This window comes from Nyctibius grandis, chromosome Z (genome assembly GCF_013368605.1).
Source record: "Nyctibius grandis isolate bNycGra1 chromosome Z, bNycGra1.pri, whole genome shotgun sequence".
NCBI classification, from domain to species: domain Eukaryota; kingdom Metazoa; phylum Chordata; class Aves; order Nyctibiiformes; family Nyctibiidae; genus Nyctibius; species Nyctibius grandis.
The window spans coordinates 1,996,979-2,020,868 of NC_090695.1; the positions used below are offsets into that span (position 1 = coordinate 1,996,979).

General features: G+C 44.8%; 1 protein-coding gene across 1 annotated transcript in view; it reads left to right on the plus strand.

Annotated features, from left to right (window-relative positions):
• Window positions 1-23,505, plus strand: part of LOXHD1 (lipoxygenase homology PLAT domains 1) — an 80,226-nt gene extending 56,721 nt beyond the window's left edge. Inside the window, exons 21-25 of the mRNA XM_068423380.1 lie at window positions 4,469-4,654; window positions 16,642-16,812; window positions 17,930-18,068; window positions 19,507-19,668; window positions 23,025-23,505. Coding sequence (XP_068279481.1) covers window positions 4,469-4,654; window positions 16,642-16,812; window positions 17,930-18,068; window positions 19,507-19,668; window positions 23,025-23,505 — 1,139 coding nt within the window. The remainder of the gene's footprint in view (window positions 1-4,468; window positions 4,655-16,641; window positions 16,813-17,929; window positions 18,069-19,506; window positions 19,669-23,024) is intronic.
• The last annotated feature ends 385 nt before the right edge of the window (window positions 23,506-23,890 follow it).

Consider the following 23,890-nt stretch of genomic DNA (forward strand, 5'->3'; position numbering starts at 1 on the left):
AGTATAATGGTAGATCTTTCTGTGACCTTTTGTGAAATGCAGCCCTAACTCACAAAGGCAATGGAAATAGAAATGAGAGGATAATAGAAGGTAACAGCAACAGCAGACAGATCTGCCCTTCCCATTGAATGAAGGATGACGGGTATTAATGATGAAACATTTTATTTCATTATGAACAGTGACAACCAGTAGGAAAGAGCAGATTACAGAGAGGTTTCAGAGAATCTGTTTGTGATTAGATCACACAGCACACTGACATAATGCTGAACTTTATCCAGCTTATCTAAAGAGGGTACAAGTCATGAACCATCTCCCCTCTTCAATCATTATGTATTCCACGATTACTCCTGGTTGGACTAATTCAGGAAGAAAGACATTTTATCCTTGATGGTTAGTTTAAACATGTTATATCATCTCCTGCCACACTGACGTTGTCTAAGGACAGCAATACTACACAGTGAATAGAATCAGACGTGCTTATTTCTAGGTATTATTTCTTCTCAGCAATAGCTTTCAAATTTCCAGAGCATCAGAGACACTGAGAAAAAAAAAAAATTCATTTCATCTGTTTGACACTCTCCAAAAAATTATACTTCTGATCTTAGTTCCTTCTAGTCTGGACTATCTCTGGTCAAGTCATCTGGGAGAGGAGTCTTAATCAGTGGACATCTTCTGGACAGTCTCTGTCACCCTCTCTTAATCAGATTCAGACAGAGCCAACACAATTAAGTTAGGCTAGATGGCTAAAATTAGGGAAAATGCATCACACAAAAAATGTCCTGCAGCAAACTAGAAAGCAGCAGTCATTTCCTCCCCAATTTACACACATATTTAACAAGTCTCATTTTACTTTTTCCTCAAAGAAACCTTTGAGTCACAGTTCGGCTTTCCAGAAGTCATTCAACTTGGATGATCATGTAACATACAGAGGTTGCATCAGGGAATGACTCCTCTCTTTCAAAGGTCAAATCCAGAGACTGCCAGAAGTACCTCAGACAGCATCTATCAGAATACAGGCAGACAAGGGGAGAAGAGTTTGTTACGGCAGACACATCCCAAGTCAGATGGGGAATCTTTTGTAAAAACCAAGATCTTGATTTACTTTTGATCTTATGAGAGAAGTGAAGCACAATCTTATTTTCTTTAAGCTATGACCCACAGACACACATGCAATGGAGCCGGGGCACCTGATGGCTCTTTCTGTGGCACAAAAATGTACTCACCTGTTAATTTTGATTTGCACAACTTTCTGTGTTCTATATGCAGGCATCATATACATGGTAATGTAATAAAGATGGAGAAAGAATAAATACTGCTTTCTCATTTTCCAAGCATTAATGAAGCAGGAGGTTTTTACCTCTGTTGTTATAAGATTAATTATTATGTTGTCAGCTCAGCTACAGCCCACAAATTACATAGTTTAGGACAGTTGGTGTCAGTTCCTAGCACCTTATCCAAGTCTCTGTTAAGTCACAAGTATGACATTCTTTGGCCTCAGAAGGATGTGACTCAAGCCTACAGTTCATTTTAAAATGATGCAGCTGCTCAATAAGAGTCATAAAATCATACACACTTCTGTTGGATGGAGCCTCTGGAGGTTATTTCATCCATCTTCCTTCTCAAAGGAATCTGCCAAGACTCTGCCCAGCCGAGTCTTGAAGACCTCCAGGGATGGTGATGCCATCGCCTTCCCAGGCACCTAATCCGGACCTGTACCATTTTCCTGAGAAATATTTTTTTTTTCCTGATGCCCAACCTGAACCTCCTCAGCCACTTGTGGTTGTGGGTCCTTGGGGTATGGTGTGACATCTCCACAGCAAATGACCCTGTCGTTGTTACCACTGTCCCTCCACATGGCCAAGGGGCCCTTGTTCAGCTGCCCCTTGGCCTCTCCTCATGGTTGTGTGCCCCAGCTCCCGTTCATGTCGGCAACAGTCTGCTGAGAGCTCCTTAGTTCTCGACACGACCCAAGGATCCAAACTGGCACCATGGTCTAAGTATGGGCTCTTCAGTGCCGAGCAAAGAGGATAAGAGCTTCCCTTCAGCTGCTGGCCATGCTCCTCCTGATGTAGCTAAATATGTCTTTTGCATTGAACACTGAGAATTTGCTGTTAAATTAGATTCAGCCTGAACAGGAATATTTCTGCTATAACCTCTGGGTCTTCTTCAAGCCGCCAGCATGTACACGTGCAGAGTTTATTCCACCCCAGATGCAGAACTTTGTATTTCTCCTTGCTGAACTTCATGGGATTTCTTCTTGCCCAGTCCTCGAGTTCCTCAAGGTCCATCTGAGTTGGAATTCCGCCATTCAGCATGTCAGTCACTGCCCCCAATTTAATGTTATCCAAAAATCTGCTGAGGATGCACTCTGTCATGGTTTAGGGTGTTGATGAAGAAGTTCAGTGCTGCAGACCCCAGTATCGACCTATGAGCTATTGCACTCATTGTCAGTTAAGGCTGTTGCAACCACAGTCACTTCATCTCTTCAGTTGTCAAATTTGTTACAGTCCGTAAATGAACCTGACAGTTTCCTGGAATTAACAATAAAAAAAAAAAAAACAAAAACCAAAAACCCAGAGACCCACGTAGGTGAAATGCAGATCGATTCAGCAATTTCTGTTTTTTTCTTTCCCATCTCCTCCTGCTAATTGCTTGTGAGGGAAATGTCACGGCATGAGGTCTTCATAAGCTTCTTCCTGCAGGGAAGGTTTTGCTAAGAAACAGTTGGTCCCGTGCTTTTTGAGACCTTGCATTAATTGGGAGCCTGCTCCTTGTAAGGAAATGGACTTTAGTTTGCTTTGTTCCTCACCTCAGCAAGCTTTAGGGTCATAAAAGGTACTGCCAGATGAACTGCCTGAATCCCCGATGCTTTCTCTTCCTTCTTAAGTCCTTCCCAGGGAACTGCTGAAAATTAGCCCCAGTTTAACATAGGCAATTTTTCATGTGGACACGAAATGTTGCTTTGCCTTTTCTCTGTATGACTCTCTTTCTCCTCTTTTTTTCCTTCTTTTAATATTTTTTTCAGTCCTTCTATACGAAGAGTTGTGATTTCTTCCTAATTTCTGTATTCAAGTAATTATCCTGAAGAAGTGGTAGCTTTCTCAAAAAGTTTTCAGTCCCCCTGACTTTGTCTCTGCATTGTGTTGTGAATGGAGCTGTGGGAAATGCTGTCCCTGTGGCCCAAAGTGGATTTACCATCCTCCTGTGTAAGAAATGGCTTGGCAGGCGGTTAGAGTTTTCAAAGCTGGGCTATCTAACAGAGGGCAGCAGATGCTGAGTTTCTTTGTAAGACAGATTTGAGTTTGATGATCTCATTTTCGTTTTCCAAAATTTAAGGGCTTTGGTTATGACACAGCAATGAATGTCTGCCTACATGCAATCAAATTTTTTTCTATGAATCTGCTTTTTTATTATGGCGTCAATAATCAAAAGCAATAATTTTGGTCAAATTACAAATAGTGCCAGGTAAAATTGTTGTAACACCTTCAGCTAAAATGTTCGCAAGGTCACTGCAGGTGATGGTTTGGCCTTGAACTCTCCAAAAGTCAGGAAAATTTCTGCAGCGAGGTGTGGGCAGTCATAGGCATACGAAATTCTATACCAGGTAATAAAAATGATCTTGAAAGTTATTATTTTCCTAACACATACATAAGAATTGGTGGGAGTTGTTGGGGCAAACTGTTGTATGAGAAACTGGGACTTTTTCCATTAAATGCAGCATGGACAATATTTTGAGAAACAGGGATACAGAAAGAAGATTTATGGGAGGGGAAAGTGGGTCACAAGGTGCCATAGTGGTTTGGTTGGTGATCTGCACTTTGTTTTCAAATCCCTGTGCCGTACAACACAGGGAGAGCAGCACGAGACAGACGCAAGCTGAAGTGTCCTGGGTGCTACAGGACATCTTGGAGGAGGTTGTGAGTCTGCAGAAGGAGACCACAGTGTGGAAAAGGGACTGTGGCCTAGTAGGAAGCCCAGGGCAATGTCTACTAATACTTTGTAGCTAGAAAAGTTAAAATATGTTCTTTAACGCTCTTCCATAGGCTGCTGGATGTTCCTGGGTAAGTCACTTTGCTTCCCAAGTCACCTTGGAAAAATGGGAATCGTGACACTGACATCCTCTGCAAAGCGACGTGATGCACCATGCTCCGTCAGAAGCAGATGCTCTTGCTTCCTATTAGTACTGCTGTCATCACGGTCACCTTACCTTAAACACAAGGGCGAAGCGTTCCAGCTGTATTTGGGGACAGGCTGGAAGGGCTGGCTTGTTAGCTACCATGGGGCGTTGTCTTTGCAGGATCCTCCACAAACTCACTGAAATTTGTTGACTGTGCCCAGAGAAACCTGATCATCACTGCAGCCTCTTCCAGCCTGCCTTTGCTGCCTCCATTTCATGCAATTGGAGGCTGGGTGTCAGCCCTACACTGCAGGCTAGCTTGTGACGATGTGCCTTACTCTCTCCTTCCAGGAGCAGGCACTGACGCCAACGTGTCCTTGATCCTGTTTGGTGAGAACGGGGACAGCGGGACCCTGGCTCTGAAGGAGTCCAACAAGTCTAACAAGTTTGAGAGGAACCAGATGGATGAGTTCAACTTCCCGGACATGCTGAGCCTGGGAGATCTCTGCAAAGTGCGGATCTGGCACGACAACAAAGGTCAGGGCAGTGACTTGGGGGGTGGGAGAGGTCGGGACAACATTTTCACTGGAGGAAAGGCAGCCTCCTTGCCTGTCTAGACATACCAACTTCAAGCAGGAGACTGTCTCCCTACGTGCTGGTGTAGTATCTGTTCTAATGGGTCCCCAGCTTCAGTCCGAGCTTAACAGCCACCGCTGGAGTGTGGATAATGACAGCTCCTCCAAAGCAAAGCCATCCAGCCTGTTATCCCAACACACTGGCTCTATTAATGCAATTCCTTTTTCACAGGCCAGTATGGCACTTTCCTAGCAATTTAATGCTATCAGCCTGACACCGACACACGGGGTAATGCAGCCTGGCACAACATAGTGAGCTTTAGAAGACAGAAATGGAGGTCTGTGCCGGTCTTTATTAAAATCTCTGCATCATACAGTGAGTGTGCAGTGCCCTACCGAGGGACATTCTGACATTTCCCTGCTGCTGGACACTCGAACTGATCGTAGTCATTTGTGGTGTTGTTCAGGTACCAAGAAACATCTTGTAACAAATGCATCACTTACACTGCTGTGATGACATCTCATCCTATCCCATCCCATCTTCATCTAAAAGGGATGATCTTGCATTAACAATGACTTGCTTGCTAATGGCAGGCCCTTGCTGCAGCCCAAAGGTGAAGCTTGATACTTCCCATAGACCCACGTGGGTCAGTATTAACAAGGCAGTTTGGGCAGTAGTATTTATCGAATTCCTGGGAGGAATGGCAATAGGACTACTCAGTCGTTACCTGGTTGTACCGAGGCAGCTGGCTTATGGCTGGGCTGGGGTTATATGTCAGTATGGGCTCATGCTGGCCATCATCTTCTTGACTTCTCCAAGTTGTGGCAGATGGGGAAGGCTGCATCTCACGCAATATTAGTAAAAGATGTGGAAAGGCAAGGCAAGACAAGGCAAGGTGAAAAGAAATCTTACTGTAGCCTCTGTCTCTTGTGAAATATGGGAAATACAACCATCCACCTAACATGATTGTTTATTCCCAGCCACTGCAAGCTTTGGGTTCATATTTATCACTCCCACAAGACAGGACAGTTTAGTCGATTAACCTCTGTAACACCATATTAAGTAGACAGTGCTGAATGCAGTAAGGGAACTGATTTTACCTGATTTTAGTTGCAAAAACTCTTATTCCTTGAATCTGCAGTTTAGATGAAGAAATGGAAGTCAAAACACCCACTGAAATTTTAGCTCATCAAACAGGCATCTCTGCAGTTGCAAGGGTGGTTCAGAAGTCTTTCTGGGAGCAGCAAGAAATCAACATGGACTTGCAGATTCGTTTTAAAATATATTACCAGCTAAAATGTCTAACAAAAGAACATTTTCCTCAAGAGGCATTGTGGCTCCCCGGTGATTGGTCGTGCTAACAGAAAGAAATACACCCACCAGATCAGAGCTGATCCTTAGAGCTCAGACACACGAACAGGCTGACATGTAGGAGGATGAGAACTGGGTCAGACCGAGGGTCTGTCGAGCCCAGCAGTTGTTTCCAGCAGCAGCATCATTGGGTGCCTGAGGAAGAGGAGGAACTGAGCGAGTGTGTGTAATCCCTTCCCTAATCCTCTGCATCTTACTATGCGTAGCTCAGGGAACCGCCTGAACTGGAAATAATTTTTGTCCGTTAAGTAACTTTCAGTGAATTTTCTCATTCAAGTGCTTGTTCAGACTCTCTAGGAGACATTTAACACCCACAGCATCCCGTGGCAATGAGTCCCACGGGTCTGCTCTCTGCTGCGTGACAAGCAAATCCTGTTAATCTAGGCAGACTTGCTGCCTCTCCCTTCGTGCACAAGTGACCACGGTTCACCTTCTCCCTGCCATTGTTGATACAGGTTGGGGAGTTGCCAGATCATAGCTGAGCTGTGGTAAGTGCTGCCTACACGCTCTTGGTTAGTGGCAAAGGGAAGTAATAGAGCTTAGCCTTAGGCTAAGCAGTAAATAGACTCAATTAGCTTAAATTTGCCGTGGGCTAAGAGCATGTACCCAGCTAGCTGCCACAAGTCAGCTAAAATAGTAAATCATGTGTCCAGACCCTGAAAAAATACTATAACTGACTATAAACGCACGTTGCAACCTCGTATTTTCTTTCCTCATTTCCCTCATATTACTGGTTTCCATTTATAAATAATACAGTTTTTACCAGACCTAGCTGACTGCAGAGTTAAGCCTTGGACAAGCAACACGCTCAGGTTTTGTTCAGCAAAAATGTACTTGTTTTTCCCCCCAGCAAGAAGTACAACTGTAATTTAAATCATAACATATGTTTGTCTTCATTGTTTTTGCATTAGTCATGTGAAAGGCATATCCTATCTAAAACTTTTACACAATGCAGCATGACAGTTTTTTTGGGTGAGTAGAGTATTTATTACTGCTGGGATCCCAGGCTATAGCTATCCTTTGCATATACGCCTGCTCTCCATATATAATTTATATAAATTGGCTGTGTCACTAGTGAGAAATTCCTGGCTTTATTTTTTGGAAAGGAGTAGTGGGGTCAGGGGGTCAAGGGTTGTGTATGTTTTTTGTCAGATGCTTGGGAGACTTTGGGTATTAAATAAAATGTGCTTGTATTTGCCATTACTTTGAGGCATCAGATGTTGATCATTCTTTACTTGGCTTTTTTTCTTGTTTGGACTAAACAGTTCTCTGCCAATGGTCTGTGGAAGACTCAGCTTCACACTGGCCTACCCCATTACTCCTCACATGCTGAATACTTGGAACATGGATGATATTATTTTCCTAATTTTCTTAATAATCAGCCTTAATGACAGCATCAGCCCGTTTTGACTCACATTACGTGCCTTTAGCATCTATGGGCTAGTTAAGGGAACTACTAACCATCACAAGGCTTCTTTTTCTTTCAAACGTCACCTGGTCCCAGCAAGAAGTCAACCAACCTGCCCCCATTTTGGGATTAAATACATTTAAATGGCTTGCTCAAGGTGGTTGCTTTGCCATGAAGTCCAGCTCAGCATCCATCCCCATCAGCAAAGTTTTGCTGCAGTGGCTTTGCTCCCAGTTCACATCCCACTTGTGTTTATCCTTTCACAGAAATTTGACTGCAGTGGGGTGTTCAGAGTTGAAGAGGCAGTAGTTGCAATAGCAAAGACCATCAGAAGGTCTTTAAATTGCAAACATTGTGTTTGCCTCCTCTGGAAAAGCTTGTCAGTTTTATGGTCCCACTTTAATGCTTTTAAACGCCGTTTTCCCCACAAAAACTGCTGAGTGGCATCTCTGTATGAGATATAAAGGAGGAATGAAGCCCCCATCTAATTCATCTGACTTCAGTAAAATTGATTAGGGAGGAAGCTGGCGCTCATTTGGAAACAGACAGCTTAGAGACTTCACAACTGTAATTCCAAGGAACTTGTTCCTGATATTTTAGGTGTTTAGAGCTTACCAGCACGAGTCTGGTAACAATGAATTGCTGTGAATGACATTTAGTTTTAAGTTTTGCTCCATGTCTTTTTATCTTGCCCCTGTTTACTTTGAGATACTGGTGTTCGAACTAATATATTTAGACTCCCTGAGCAAATTTAATCGTTTCCAGACTCCCCATCTCCTGATCTCAGATAGGGACTATGTATTTTCTCATATCTCTGTTAATTTACTTCTACATTCATGCAAGATCAGTATCTGTAGGTCTGTAGAAATGCTGGCTTTCTAAATATAGGCCTCAGTTTTTTCTCTGGTTTAAGGACTAAATCACAATTCTGGAATAATGGCTTAAAATTTCTCAGTATCTCAGTAATGGAATTACTTACCTAGAAACAGCATTTTTTTCCTTTTTTTTTTTTATTGCCTTTTTCTCCTTGCAACAGGAGAGATGAGAAATCTGGATTTAGCTCCCTCATCTGCCTGAGTAGATTTGAACCCAGATGATAAGCAGTTTTTCTGAAGTCATTAATTTCAGATTCTTGATTATCTCAGTTGCCATCAGCCAAGGGGAGCCAGGAAGAGTCTAATTATGCATAAACCAGAGTTCTCTGTGTTATTCTAGGAGCAAAGACAGAAGTAAATAGCAAGCTTATGCAGCCCAACTTCTTCTTTGCCTCAACAGAACCCTTTTCTCAATGACACCAATTGCTATGACATTGTCTAATTGAGTTTTAAATAGCATAACTGCTCCAGGGTCTCCTTTTGTGTGGGTCTTCCAATGGAGAAAGTATCTTATTCCCCTTTCTTGATCTGGACCTAACTCAAAAAACATTAGTATACCCTTGTTTTTCCTTTTATTTCGCTGAAGTTACTACCTTTTGAAGGAGCACTACCTTGGATCAGATCTTAAATTGCCCAGACCTTGAACTCACAGCACACAGCTGCAGTAACTGCAGTTCAGGGACAAGATTCCAAGCCTTCTGGGCACTTGTAGACCATGAATTATTAAAAGAAACCTAAATATCTGCCTTTTTAGCCCTTTGTAAGGATTAGCTCAGCTAAGTCTGATAGGGCTTTTCTAAGCTCTCTTCTCAGCACTTGACTGTTGCCTCCTAAACTCTGTTGATCCATGGGGCAGATTTGTTGCATAGTTTCTGCTTTAAATAAACAGTGAGTGGAAGAGCGATAGGTATGTAAAACTGCTCAAGGAGAGGAGAGTGCATCACCCCTTTTTTTTGTTGATGGCTCAGTACAGAGGAAGGCAACGTCAACACCTGCATCTTTCTGGATAGATTGGAGTCAACACCTTAGACAAGGCACAAATGGGCATGCAAGCTGCAGACCTGTGTAGCACACCAGCAACCGTGCCATGGCTGCTTAGTCCTTCAGATTGCCCAAACTTGGCTTCAGCCCCTCGGGAGACTCCAGCACCAATCCGCAGAGCCCTCCTCACATGCCATGCACCTTCCTCTCTCTTCAATGGCAGGTTTGTTCCTTGCGCTCAACAGTCCTATCACAAAGATGTGCTACAGGCATTATAGCACAACCAGAAGGCATGGCAAAGATCTCACAGCCTGGAGTTGACATAAAGTAGGAAAAAAAAGGGTTGTAAACAAATAAAACAGCAGACTTGGAGAGAAGGCGAAGACTTCAGTGTTGACCGTGTGCAGTCATTCATTTCTTCCCAGACTCCTGTAACTGCAGAACCCTTCACTATGGAGTGGAAAGAGCCTAAAAGGCCAGATATAGCTGTAGAATTATCAATTCTGTAAGAGCTTCTCTTTTCTACAGGACTCCTTTGCTCCTCTTGAGGACAAATGATCCTGCACCCTTTTTAAATGCTTTTGAATCAAGTATGCCTCAATAAAACATAAAATATGCTTCAATCACAAAAATATAATCTGAGAAACTGTTATATCTTCACTTTCAGCTGTTAAGTGTTTTTTCACACGAGTAGTTTATCTGTAAGGTGTGGGATTTTTTTGTCTGAAAGTAATTTATGGGTGGTTTTGACCTGAGTAAATCCTGGACTGAAAAAGTTACATAGACAACAGAGAAGGGGGGAGGGGACCTATTTTCTAAAACTCTCCCAAGTGTTAAGCTTTTGCTTTGTCAAAGGTTGTGAGAGGTTTTGCATTGCCTGTCTGCTCTGATGAGAAATGTTGTGTGAACTAGCGTGATCCTAAAGGAGAGATATACGAAATGGATCTATTTTTATTCCGCCACTGCCTTGCTGAATGACCTTGCGTAAATCAGATTCCTGTACCTCATTTTCAATTATGTAAATTAGGGATAAAAATTATTCACCTTCTTAAAGTGTTTTGAGATGTACTGATGCAAAGCTAGATGCTATGATTTTAACACCTCACAATTAACGCTCCATTTCTAGTGATCTGACGCTGCTATCAAAACTCCCACTGCTTTCTGGGTGGTGTCTCATGTGGTGGGGTTTAGGGATGGATGGTCATGTAACCAGGCAGGGGATAAATAATGTCAGAGGACACAAGGCTGATGAACTGTCTTTGCAATGGTCATTACTTTATGTTTCAGAAAATGTGAAAATTAAAAAAAAAATAAACAATTAGGGGGCTGAGCAGTGCTGGTTGATGGTTGTGAGTAGCTGGGCAGTAGCAATTCCTCACTGGCCCCTGAGCATTCAATGTCCCAAGCAGGATTTTTCTTTTACTCCTATAGGAACATAAGCACCAGTAATGACAACTATTATCCTTGATCAGGAATCAGCTGCTTTCAAAACCACACCAAAGAAAATCTGCTACAGAGAGACAAGGGATAGAGAGGAAAGTCGATGAATATGGCTGCAAAGAGTGGAGACAGTTTAACTTCCATGGACATGTGTGTATCCAAGCCTGGCTGCTGTTCTGCCAGCACAGATTTGATCCCACCAGCTCTCGCTTTGCAAGGAAGAGTTAATTAAAGCAAGGTCAGGGACTGGGTGCCTGGTGAGTGGTGAACCCGCTTGGTTCATTCTCACTCTTTTTCTCCCATCCTCCCATGTTTCTGCATGTGTCAGAATAGCTTAATATTTTAGGGGTAAATGTAGGCTGGGGCAAGAGGTGGCTGTTCCCAAGAGAGGCAAAGGAAACTTCTGGTGCAGATTGGGGTTTTAGTTAAACGAAGCGGTACTGTCATTATCTGTGTTACATCTACTAAAGTCAGACTCGATTGCACCAATCACTGCAGAAACGCATGACAAGGAGGTTACATTCCAATCTGTCTGTCCAACGTCAGGAAAGCACAGACTTTTAGCATCGCCTGGGAGAAAGGTGAGATGGTCCTGTGAAGACTTTGCAGGTGTACACAGAGTGTCCTTGCCCAGCATCACCCAGTTGTCAGCTTGGGCCCTTTTGGAAAGGAGGATAAATGGGACAAATAACTGCTCTTTTGGATAAGGGCACTTAGGGAAGAGAATGCATTTCCCTACCTGACACTAAGTTATACAACTGCCAGGGTCAAGCAAGCAAAGTGATTCTGTTTTCCCCAAAGCTCTTCTCCTCCTCTAATTACATTTGAAATGTTTTGCACACTATTCAAAATGTCCCTTCCAGCTGCGGACCATTAAGGAGCCTGTGTGGTACAGCCACGGGTTTTGTTAGGGCAGGTTTGCTGCTGGGGATTTTGTTGGCAGCAAAACAGGCCTGGAGTGAAGTACCTTTTGTTACAGACATTGAACGCTTGTTATGGTGATAGAGGATCTTCCACAAAGGCACAGTAGTGGACAAACTGTTTTAAAGACCAAGACCTGCATAATCAAGCAGAAACTACTCAGATATGTGCTATTTCTTCCCTTCTGCCCCAAATCAGTAATGGAGACAAATGTAGTGGTCCCGGTTTGTACTGAGGTCACTGCAGAAAAGCCCACGATGCTCTCCAAGCCATTTGTGCAGTTGATTTGTTCCTGAGCCCTTGTTCTCCTGGTACTGTTGGTCAAGGTGCCAACGGGATACAAACATATTTGCTCTGGCTCTTCTGCAAGCACTGAAAGTAGAGTGATTGAGCAGCTGTGGCTTTCACAGTGGATCAAGATCCACCATCCAACAGTGTCTATGGAAAAGGCTGATGAGTCATCACTGCAGAGATCCTCCAGTTTCTCTGGTGTGGCCAGGCTGTGACAGGACGTAGGAAAGTCCTTCTGCCCTGATATATCCACAACATTTTTCTGGCTCCTCTTCCTCACTCCTTCACTGGTGCCCACTCCATAAACCAGCGTGAGCTCAGGATTTGATGCCCCTAGGGTTATGTCCGTATGGGATGTAGTTGTCCTTTCCTGTTGTTCCTTAGGTGATACAATGTCTCTGAGCCCATTGCTCTCCAAAAGCCACACAGGAACAGGAGGTGTAAACAGGGTAATATCCTGAAACGAGGATTTCATGAACTGAAAAGTGGTTCTGCAAACACGGTTTCTTCTCCTTCCACTGATGTGCTCCCTGGCACACAGAGCCAGCTCAATGGAGGGAAAGTCTCACACTTAGACTCTGTGCATTACTGGACTTTGTATTTTTTTCCAGATTAATGCAAAAAGAAATTAAATGTATCTTTTCCTAGTCTGAAATGAGAAAAACAGTACCTTGTCTGGTAAAGCAGAATAGTTTCTTCAGCCCCGAACCAATCTTTGTATTTCCATATCAGCTTTTAAATGGGGTTTAATGCTGTGGCAGTGAAACCCTTTGTGTGACACCACTCTGGCACCAGGGGACATGGGCAGGGTGGGAAGATGTGCTGCTCTGGACATAGCCATTACAGCATTCACCTGCGGTGAATTATTTTCCTTGAGACCTTCCAGGTCTCCTAGTCTAATTTAAGTTGCTAACCATCGGGAAGGAAAACAGGAAAAAGGAAAGATCAATCCTAGTGAGAGGAAAGAGAATTATTTTTTGTTTAAAGCAGACAGAAGGATACTTTGGGGCAGTAGCACCATTTTTCTAAGAGTTACCATCCAGCTCCTTGATTTGAGGTACCCTTGTGGTATAAGGGACACCCTGTTGGTATTTGCTTTTCGGTGTCTATCCCCTGACAGAGCCTGGAGCTTGCTCTGTAAATAGTCCAGAGCTGATCAATGATCTTTTGCAGGGAACACCAGGGAAAGCTGCACTTTGTGCTTGGTTTGCCCTGAACTCCAACATGTGCTGGAAAGTCAGCTCTGGTGCCTCCCTCCCTGTGATAAAACAGCAGGTCCTTGTTGCAGCTCTCCTGGTGAGCGACAGCTGGGACCAGGCAGGAGAAGAGGGAGGCGGGTATGTGCGTCTCGTTCAGTCTCTTTCCTGATAGCGCTGCCTAGCACTGATCTTCTCCCAGTCGTGCTGTTCACTGCTGGCAACAGGACTAAGATCACCAATATATTCTATCCCGGTCCGCAGTCATTGATCTCTCTTGCTGGAGAAGGATGGGATGTTTTCTTTCTTTCATCCTGTTCTGTTTTAACTAAAGTTTTGATGGAAGGGGAGCAGCCTCCTGAATATGCTGCAGAGATGTTCATTGAACTTAAACGGAAATGAGCCTGCCAAAAAGATTAACGGCTGACACTGCCAACGTGTTTAGAATAAATTTCCAAACAGCCCCGAAGAGTAAGTTGCTCCAGTTAGAGCATGGTGGGAGCCCTGGGGAACTTGATAAGATCTGCCCAGGAGGCAATAAACTGGTGAGGATCTGCAAGGGTACTGCATGCCAGCCCACCCCCTTGTTACCTTTGTCCTGCTGCTGGAGCCTGGAGGAGGTCTTGTGTGTTTGGGTGGTGCATCCAACTCGCCTGCCTGGGTGCTGCACCTAGGGAGGAATAACGCCATGTACCAGTACAGGTTGGAGGTTGACCTGCTGGAAAGCAGCTCTGCAGAGAAGGACCTGGGAGTTCTGGTGGACAACAAGTTCCCCATGAGCCAGCAATGTGCCCTTGTGGCCAAGAAGGCCAATGGTGTCCTGGGGTGCATGAGGAAGAGTGTGGCCAGCAGGTCAAGGGAAGTTCTCCTCCCCCTCTACACTGCCCTGTTGAGGCCACATCTGGAGTAACTGTGTGCAGTTCTGGGCCCCTGAGTTCAAGAAAGACAAGGAACTACTGGAGAGAGTCCAGTGGAGGGGTACAGAGATGGTCAGAGGGCTGGAGCATCTCTCTTATGAGGGGAGGCTGAGGGAGCTGGGGCTGTTTAGCCTGGAGAACAGAAGATTGAGGGGGATCTTATCAATGCTTACAAATACCTTAGGGGTGGGTGTCAAGGGGATGGGGCCAGACTCTTCTCAGTGGTGCCCAGTGACAGGACAAGGGGCAATGGGCACAAACTGAAACATGGGAAGTTCTGTCTGAATATGAGGAAAAACTTCTTTCCTTTGAGGGTGCCAGAGCCCTGGCACAGGCTGCCCAGGGAGGGTGGGGAGTCTTCTTCTCTGGAGATATTCAACACCTGCCTGGACACAACCCTGTGCAACGTGCTGTGGGTGACCCTGCTTTGGCAGGGGGTTGGAGTGGATGATCTCCAGAGGTCCCTTCCAACCCCAACCAGTCTGTGATTCTTTGATTCTGTGCTGCACCCATCATATTTGCACAGGTCTTGTCACTGGCACATGGCACTGTCCTCCCAGTTCAAGAGAGACAAGGATGTACTGGAGAGAGTCCAGTGAAGGGTCACAAAGATGATTAAGGAGTTGGAGCATCTGTTGTACGAAGAGAGGGTGAGAGAGCTGGAACTGTTCAGCTTGGAGAAGACAAGGCTCAGGGGGATTTTATCGACGGGGGGAGTAAAGAAGATGGAGCCAGACTCTTCTCACCAGTGCCCAGTGACACAACAAGAGGCAATGGGCACAAATTGAAATACAGGAAATTCCGTTTAAACATAAGAAAAAACCTTTTTTCTCTGCACAGGTAATCAAACACTGGCACAGCTTGTCAGAGAGGTCTCCATCCTTGGAGATATTAAAAACCTGACAGGACACAGCCCTGAGCAACCTGCTTTAGCTGAGCTTACTCTAAGCAGGAGATTGGACTAGATGTTCTCCAGAGGTCCTTTCCAGCCACAATGATTCTATAGTTCTGTGCCACTGAATCTTAAGGGGCAAGTAGTGTCCTTGGCTGAGGTCTGTGCTTTGTAGCAGATAATTTCCTAGCATGAAGAAGGCTCAGGAATCCAAAGTACAAAACAGGAACAGCTGTGAGGCTGGTAGAGAACTGCCAAGACATGGTGTGGAGGGATCACAGCCTACAGGAGCAGGGTGACTTGTTGACCTAACACAAAAAGGTACCATCATTTTCTTTTCAGGGCAAAAGAAGATTAATATTTGTAGACTAAGGAAGCAGGTACACGGCAGTGAGTTCTTGGAAGAGCCAGAGCTGTTTAGTGTCTCTGGGATGTAAATAATAAACCGTAAGAAATCTCTCATCATGAACATAACCTTTCTTAGTCTGACTAATAACAGGACTTGTAAGTAGAACTGTCAGAACCTCCCATCCCCCCAGGCTCAACAAGGACTTCTATCTCAACAAAGAAATCAGAAAAATGTTCTCAAATACCCTTTTCTTCATTTTCCAGTTGCTTTTCCACTGAAAAAGTTAGGTGATTTGGTGGTCACTACTGGAGCATCCACTACTTCAGTCTGTCCTGTGTTCATGTCCAGTCACAGCTTTAGTCACCCTGGTTGCATGACAAAGGATAGCATGGGTAATTTCCTTGCATATGCTAGCTGGCAGGGTCAAAGGAGCAAGTTTTAATTCACCTTCTGACCTTCAAATCCAAATATGAAGGGTTTGGGGGTAATACAGGTCATAGAGAAAGACACTGAACCCTACGGTTTGTGGACTACTAGCGCTCCCAAAATGTGCAGGGACACCACCACAAACCATGCACATGCTGCTATGTCTTTCTTAATAGCTACAGACGTGTGTGGTAGAGGCGTGGAGGTTAAGTGGAACGTGAATTCATGTCTTTATTTTGGCTTTAAGACTTCATGTTTCCCTTGAAATGGAAGGAAGAATCAGCAGCAGTTTCTGTGACAGAAGCTGCTCCACTAACTTTTGCTCCCAAACCCTCTGATTTACAGGAGATTTCATGCTTCTGGCCCCGGTAGACAGTTCTGCATGGCCATGATTTCCCTGGGGGTTTGTAAAGGTTTGCTGTCCCTAAGCCACAGTAGTGCGTCTTCCTGGGATGGTTCCTGTGTTGGTATGTTAACAGGGGACATGCCAGCCCCAGCTCTCCCTGATCACTGCTGCTGATACTGGTACTGCAGAAGCCCTGTCTTGTGCAAAGTGCTGGGCAAGGACAAGCGATGGTCCCTTGCCCAAACAGCTTGAAGTCTAGCTTATCCAGGACCATGCCCCAACACCCTTATATCCGATCAAAAGCCAGCGACCCGCTCAAAAGCATGGCCTGACTCTAGAAGGGGGATCAGATTATGGTCTTGAGTAAGTCAACATTGCTTTTGGTATCAGAACGTCACGTTCACTGGTGACATTATCTGAAGCAAATACCAATCATTTCTAGCACTAGCAGGGTACTACCATGGGGAGGTATCTCACCTCCTTATCCAAGCTGTGTGAAAATATCCAAATCTTTTTTATTTTGTTGTTTTACTAGGAATTGCACCAGGTTGGCACTTGGAATATATTGATGTGAAGGACTCCACCATGGACAAGACATTTCGCTTCCAGTGTGATCGCTGGCTGGCTAAAGGGGAAGATGATGGGCAGCTCATAAGGGAACTGGCTTGTGCCAATAATGACATCCTGGAACTGAAGGAACGGACTGGTAAGTTGAGAGATGACTTGTGGCATTTGCTGAGGGACCTCAGAGGCCATGGGACCACGTCTCCTCCAAGATGCTCCACTAAGTGTTCCCATGAAATAGGCGTTTGTATTTGCAGGCTTTAAGGGCGAATTATTTAAGGTACTCTTTAGTTCAAAAGTGCAATGTTGTGATAAGAAAGAAACAAATCAGGATTTATGAGGAAGAAAAAGACCTCATTCTGGGTTGAAACCTAAGAGGGGCCCATCTGCAGCGGTTCAATCTAGCAGTAAGCCATAAGGACACATGATTATGGTCTCATTAGAAATAATGAGATTGAGTCTTTGAGGTGGAAAATAACTTCAATCCTTAAAGCTTTGTTAGTAACATTGCTTCAGCTTCCTCCTTAACATGTTCTGGGCTACTAGCTCAAGTACCCCAGCTGAACATGGCTGCTGAGCTTAACACCCCACAGCCCTGGGTCTGCTCTGGGTAATTCCACTGAGTCCGAGGTAATTACACCGGTGTCTAATGTCGTGAACAAGAAAGCAAGCAAGAGTTATTTAACTACACTGATGATATGCAAAGTGCATCTCAAGAACTCTTGCACCACAGTGCTCTTCTTCAGGAGAGTCCTGGAGAGTCAATAATCACATCACTTCAGTGTGATTTCACTCTGCCCCTGCAAAAAATCAGCCTTGTGATTGCCATTTGGGGTACTTACGTGCCACCACAGCATCTGAGCACATCCTGCCGGTACATGATACCCTCACTGTCCCTGTTAGGAACAGTGGCACAAAAAACTGTGGGGTTTGGGCTGTGTTAAAAAGGGAGTGCTTAGAACAGCAGGGAGCTGGACACAGCTTGTTCAAGAGCAGCTCCATCTACTCTTGCTAGCTGATTGAGCAGTACTCCTTTTTTCACATATTCTATCCCTGCATGCAATCCAAAGCACGTCAAAGTCAAAAGTCCCACAGATTTCGGTGTGGTTCCATCCTTATTGTTGCAAAATGCTTTCTTGTGTGCTGCGATAAATATTAGGAAGGGAGTTTTTAAGCGAAGTGACAGCCAAATGAAGAGATCTTTCTGGCCATCTGCTCTTCCTTTTCTGTTTAACATGTGTGTTTATTATGCTTTAAAGTCTATGAGATTGTCACAGTAACAAGCGACAGAGAGGATGCAGAAAACGAAGGAAACATCTGGATCATCTTAGAAGGAAAGCTGGGCCGCTCGAAAGAATTCCTTATGGAAAATTCCTCCAAGAAAAGACGATTTGAAAGGTAGTGGGACTGGACGGTGGGCTACAGGAACTCCTCACCAGCTGTGTGTCTTCCACAAATGCCACCTCTTCTCCAGGATGGTCTAGAGAGTTGCGTTTGTGTCATGCTGTTTCTCATCCCCTCCTGAAAAACCCTAATGGCTTCTCACGTGGAGTAAAAGGAAGATGTAAAATTAGTTTCTGATGGGCAGACACAGAGCAGGTTTAAAAATGATAGGAAAATGGCATCTGGTAAAAGGAAATGTAGATGATGTGTGTGTCTGTGTGTGTCCTTTTGTACTAGTACGTACAAACGGGCTTCTGGCAAGCCTCCGGGGAGGCTGTGTGTTTTTTTGAGCTGGGAGGAGCAGAAGGAAGCTGGAGATGTTTTAGTTCCTCTTACAGCATCTCACTGGCAGTGGGAATCAGAGAGAAAGTAAAAACAGTTGGAGGCTAAATGTTGCCAGAGCTGCTCAGATTGACTTTCCAGACGAATCTGGGGGGTAAGGCTGAAAGATCACTGTCCGCGTGAGGGAAGTCGAATATCAGCCTCGCGTGCAGACGAGCTGGAGGCGCATCTGTGTAACATGGGGCAGATTCCTTCTCCCACGTGGGACCAGAGTGCTCAGATGTGAGATGGGTTTTCTAATTTGTTTAAGGACACAGCAAGCCCTTAGGAGAACGGAAACCTCTTCAAAGTCATGGACATTGCTGATGTTCTGTTGCTTTGCAGAGAAGAAAGGTTTTTTCTTGCGCTGTGTAAAGGAAGGTGAAATTACAGCAGATGTGGATTCTAGTATGCATAGCTGAGATTTCATGCGAAACATGAAAGATCAGGAGGAGCTTCCTTCTGACCTTCAGCTGATGGTGTCTACAGTGGAGTTAAAGACACCACTCTCCAAAGCATTAGTCACAGTCCATCCTTGGAGGCAGGTTGGAATAAGGACCAGTCCAAGGAGATAAACCTAACAGATACACAGGGGACATGACAGTGAGCCAGCCAAGGGTTTGACAGAGACCTATTGTTTCTCTAAACTGTTTTCAAGCTGAGCTTCAGGAAGGGTGGCTGAACCAGCAAATTTAGAACAGCTATGGTGGGTAGATGTGTAACACATACAGTATCTGTCAAGAATGAATGAATCAGTGCCAGAGGGGAAGTTAGTCATTCTTTAGCTTTATCTATAACGAGGCAAATTGATTTTTTATGAGGAACAGCTCAAGTTTATCCTGGAAAGTCCTAGTGGCAACAATTCGAAGTGCCACCCCTAATCAGAGAAAATGCTAAATTTAAATATGGAAATTATACTTTGTGTTGAATGATTGTAGGTTAAATCAAATGACTTTAAATAAAGGCTTATCTTCTATCTTCCATAGCCATGTGCAAATTACTTAATGTCCATATGAGACAAGTAACTGTCAGCCTTCAAGATACTAACTGAAACTGCTCCTGTTTCCTGTAGGGGAGCAACAGACACATTTCAGTTTTCTTCAAAGAAAGTTGGTGATATTGCAGCCATCTGTGTCGGTCACTGCCCTAAAGATGGAAAGAAGTCATCTGCAAAAGCTGACGTCTTCTGGCATGTCCAAGAGATTATCATAACGGAGATGGAGCTTTGCAACAAGTAAGTGCCTTTTCATCTGCAAGGAGCTGCTCATGGAGGGCATGGGGATGCTGAGCAGCTCCACATGTGTCCTCCTGAAGCATTTCAGACTTAAGCAATAGTGGAAAGTCTTACCAAATCTTAATCCCTTTCAGAAAGCTAAGAACAAGCTGTTTGGTGTGTCAGGTACACAACTGACTTGCCTGTGCAATTTCTGAGTTGTTAGGGCATTTGCACATACAGATAAGTTTATGAACAAGTTGGCTTGGTGAATCTCGCAGCTATGACAAATTAATGTCTCAGCTTGTAGAAAATACTGAGACTGATTGAAATTTAAGGGGTTTGCAGCATGCTCTGCACAGATTGACCTTTAGGTAAGTCTTGTAAAAATTGCTCCTACAAAAAAGTTGAGAGTAAGACAAAACCTGAACTTCTGATTCACCCCAGTTTGGATGCAAGATACTTCTGGGACGGTCCAAAAGGCCCACTGGGTTGCAGTCAGCTACCAAATTAGAAATCCTCAGCTACTCTGATTTGAATAAGACTGAAATCTGCTGTGGTGGAAAAATGGACATGTCTGGAGAGCCCTGAGCACGTCAGGTCCAACACGCTTTGGTCTAAGCCCCGTCGTTGGAAGGGGCGACGTTCACAACTCAGGGAGCACATAGCATAGGGACTGTGCAGGACCCAGACAAGATCACCCACGTGCAGAACAAACTGCTCTTCAGCGAAAATATCCACGATATGTTAACTGTGGATTTCTTTTTTTTTTCTCCGTGATACTTCCATTGCTGTTAAAGAATTTAACTATGAGTTTTTTCCAGCTGAGACAATTGAGTGTTTAAGAAGAAATCCTTGAAGCGGGTCTTTTTTTTTTAGAAGCTAAGAGTCTCTCCTAGCAAATTAATCACCCAGCAGAAGAGCCACAATAATATTTGCTGAATGAAAACTCAGTCAATTACATACTAAAATGTGTTCTTTTCTCCTGGTGAGGAAAAACCTGGAACCCTGAAAGTCCGGCTGTGCAATTAAATCAATGCACTAAACTCATAGGGAGCATGCTGAAACTGCTGTAACCGTATGTTTTGAAGGGGCCAAAGATCTCTCCCATAAAGTTTTTTAAAAGTTGTTTTAACTTAAAGAGGGCAGCCAAGAGATACTGGTAAAGCCTGCAGCCTGTCATTGCACTGAAGCAGGGCTCCAGCTCTGCAGATGCAGCACTTCACTTGCAGTGGTTGTAAACGATCAACTGGAGCAGATTGCACCGTGAGAGCAAGCTCTCGCTTCAGGTATGCCTGAACCCAAACACCCAAAAAACCCCAGCCAGCCAAGCCAAAGGCCGGATTAAAAGAGATATGAAATGGCTGCAGAAATAGCTTTGAATTATACTGGGATTTTTGCCTTTTAGTAGTAGATCTTAGCATGTGAAAGGGTTGTATTTAGAGGCTTTTTTCTTGTAAATCACAGGGCTAGAAAGGTAATCTTTTTTCTTCTTGCCCCTCATGAAGACTGGCATGCTCCATTATAACTCCCGACCATGAGATATTACATAGCCTAGGAAATAAAACTGCAGCATCAGGCAACCCCTCCACCCCACTCTCATGCAGTTTTTCTGTCCCTGAGCCTAAAATTTTGTTCCCACAAGAATTTCTCATTTACAAAGCTTCTTCCAGGGAAAGGAGTGCTTTACTTGGCTGTGGAAAACACCAAAAGTATTGGAAGTGCTTGAGAAACACAGTACTGCTGGAATCACAGTAACCCTTCCTCCAGGTGTTTATTTTACACACACGTGCTGCAATCCAGCTACACTCTCTCCAGGAGGACCTGCTGCAGTGTGGGGAAGGGAGAGGAGAGGGGGAAAAACTCATTTGGAAATGATCTGCATCATTGGAAATGAAATACATCATTAAAAGCAGAGTGCTCCAGCCTCTGGCCTGGTGCCAGGTATGCGGTAATTTATGGATGTGCTGTGTGCTCCCTGCACATCACCAGAGGCAGCACTGCAGAGACAAGAGGCTTTCGGCATCTGGTACCTATCATTTCTGTGCTTGATGGTTGTTTTTTTTTTGCCTGCTAAGGATGGGCTGAGTGATCTAGATGAAGAAAGGGTGGGATTTAAACCTCCTCCTCCCATCTTTCCCATTCCCTTTTTCCAAGTTCCTAGCCCAACCTTAACCATACCATCACAGAATCACAGAATCCCAGACTGGTTGGGGTTAAAAGGGATCTCTGGAGATCATCCAGTCCAACCCCCTGCCAAAGCAGGGTCACCCAGAGCACGTTGCACAGGAATCGTGTCCCAGGTGGGTTTTGAATATCTCCAGAGAAGCAGACTCCCCACCCTCCCTGGGCAGCCTGTGCCAGGGCTCTGGCATTCTCAAAGGAAAGAAGTTTTTCCTCATATTCAGATGGAACTTCCCATGTTTCAGTTTGTGCCCATTGCCCCTTGTCCTGTCGCTGGGCACCACTGAGAAGAGTCTGGCCCCATCCTCTTGACACCCGCCCCTGAGGTATTTGTAAACATTGATAAGATCCCCCCTCAATCTTCTCTTCTCCAGGCTAAACAGACCCAGCTCTCTCAGTCTCTGCTCATAAGAGGGATGCTCCAGTCCTCTGATCATCTCCGTACCCCTCCACTGGAGTCTCTCTAGTAGTTCCTTGTCTTTCTTGAACTGGGGAGCCCAGAACTGGACACAGTACTCCAAATGTGGCCTCACCAGGGCAGTGTATAGGGGGAGGATAACTTCCCTCGACCTGCTGGCCACACTCTTCCTCATGCACCCCAGGATACCATTGGCCTTCTTAGCCCCAAGGGCACATTGCTGGCTCATGGGGAACTTGTTGTCCACCAGAACTCCCAGGTCCTTCTCTGCAGAGCTGCTTTTCAGCAGGTCAACCCCCCAGCCTGTACTGCTACATGGGGTTGTTCTTCCCGAGGTGCAGGACCCTACACTTGCCTTTGTTGAACTTCATTATGTTCCTCTCTGCCCAGCTCTCCAGCCTGAGAGGATAATTGCTGATCTCCCTGCTCTCAGTTATACCCAGCAGCCCTGTGCTGCGGGGTTGATTGCTCGTCCTGCCTTGGTGGGTTTCTAAATGGACATGCCATTGCACAGGCAAAATTAGCAATGAGTGCCCCACACCAACCCTCCCATGTGCAGAGTGTCTGTAGCTCTCTAGGGAGACGTTGGGTTTTCCAGTTGCAATGTTCAGTCATGGTTGCCTTTCTAGAGAGAAACTCTAGTGCTAGCACATATATGGAAAAGTACTGAAACAGCATAAATATTGGGCAATTTATTAGCATGCCCAGTCCATCACATTTGCCCAATAAAGTGCCCATCCATACCATTAACATGCTGCTAATTTTCCTTCGGCAGATACTTTTTCAGGTGCAATGGGAAAATCCCTCTGCGCTACAAGAGACGGGACTACAAAGTCTTTGAGTGTGCCAAGGTCACCGAGAGCTTTGCTAGCAAAGCCCGGAGCTTGGTGCCAGTCAAATACGAGACCATCGTGGTCACAGGCTTTGAAAAGGGCGCGGGGACCGACGCCAACGTGTTCATCACCATCTTTGGGTTGAACGGGGACTCGGGAAAGAGGGCGCTGAAGCAGAAGTTCAGGAACCTCTTTGAGCGGGGCAAAACCAACAGGTTTTACCTGGAAACACTGGACATGGGGGAGCTAAAAAAAGTCCGGATTGAGCATGACAACAGTGGTCTGGCACCGGGCTGGCTGGTGGAGCGGGTGGAGATCACCAACTCGGCGACTGGCGTGACCACCATATTTCCCTGTGGGAAGTGGCTGGATGAAAACCGGGGTGATGGGTTAACCTGGAGGGAGCTTTTTCCTAGGTACTGAGGGAGGCAGGGCTGCAGGAGGGTTTCGGTCCCTTCTGCGTGCGCATTTTTCTCATTATACTGTTTTATATTGCATTTTACTTTTTAAAACGCTGCCTTTTATATTGAGATTTTTAGTAGCAAGATGTGCTTCGTGAGTTAACATTTTGTAAAAGTAATGCTGCTTTTTTTAAAGTGCATATAAAATTGTGAATGAAGTAAATACATTTCTTGCTTATTCATGATTAAAAGCCACAACAAGGTGTCACGGTTTAAAGCTGGGCCAGCTATTAAATCTGTGGCAGGATGCTCTCTGTTAACCCTCCCCCCCCACCCGAAGGGAAAGGGAAAGGGAAAAGGGAGAGAGAGTTACAGGTTGGAAAGTTAAAACAATTTTAATAAACTAT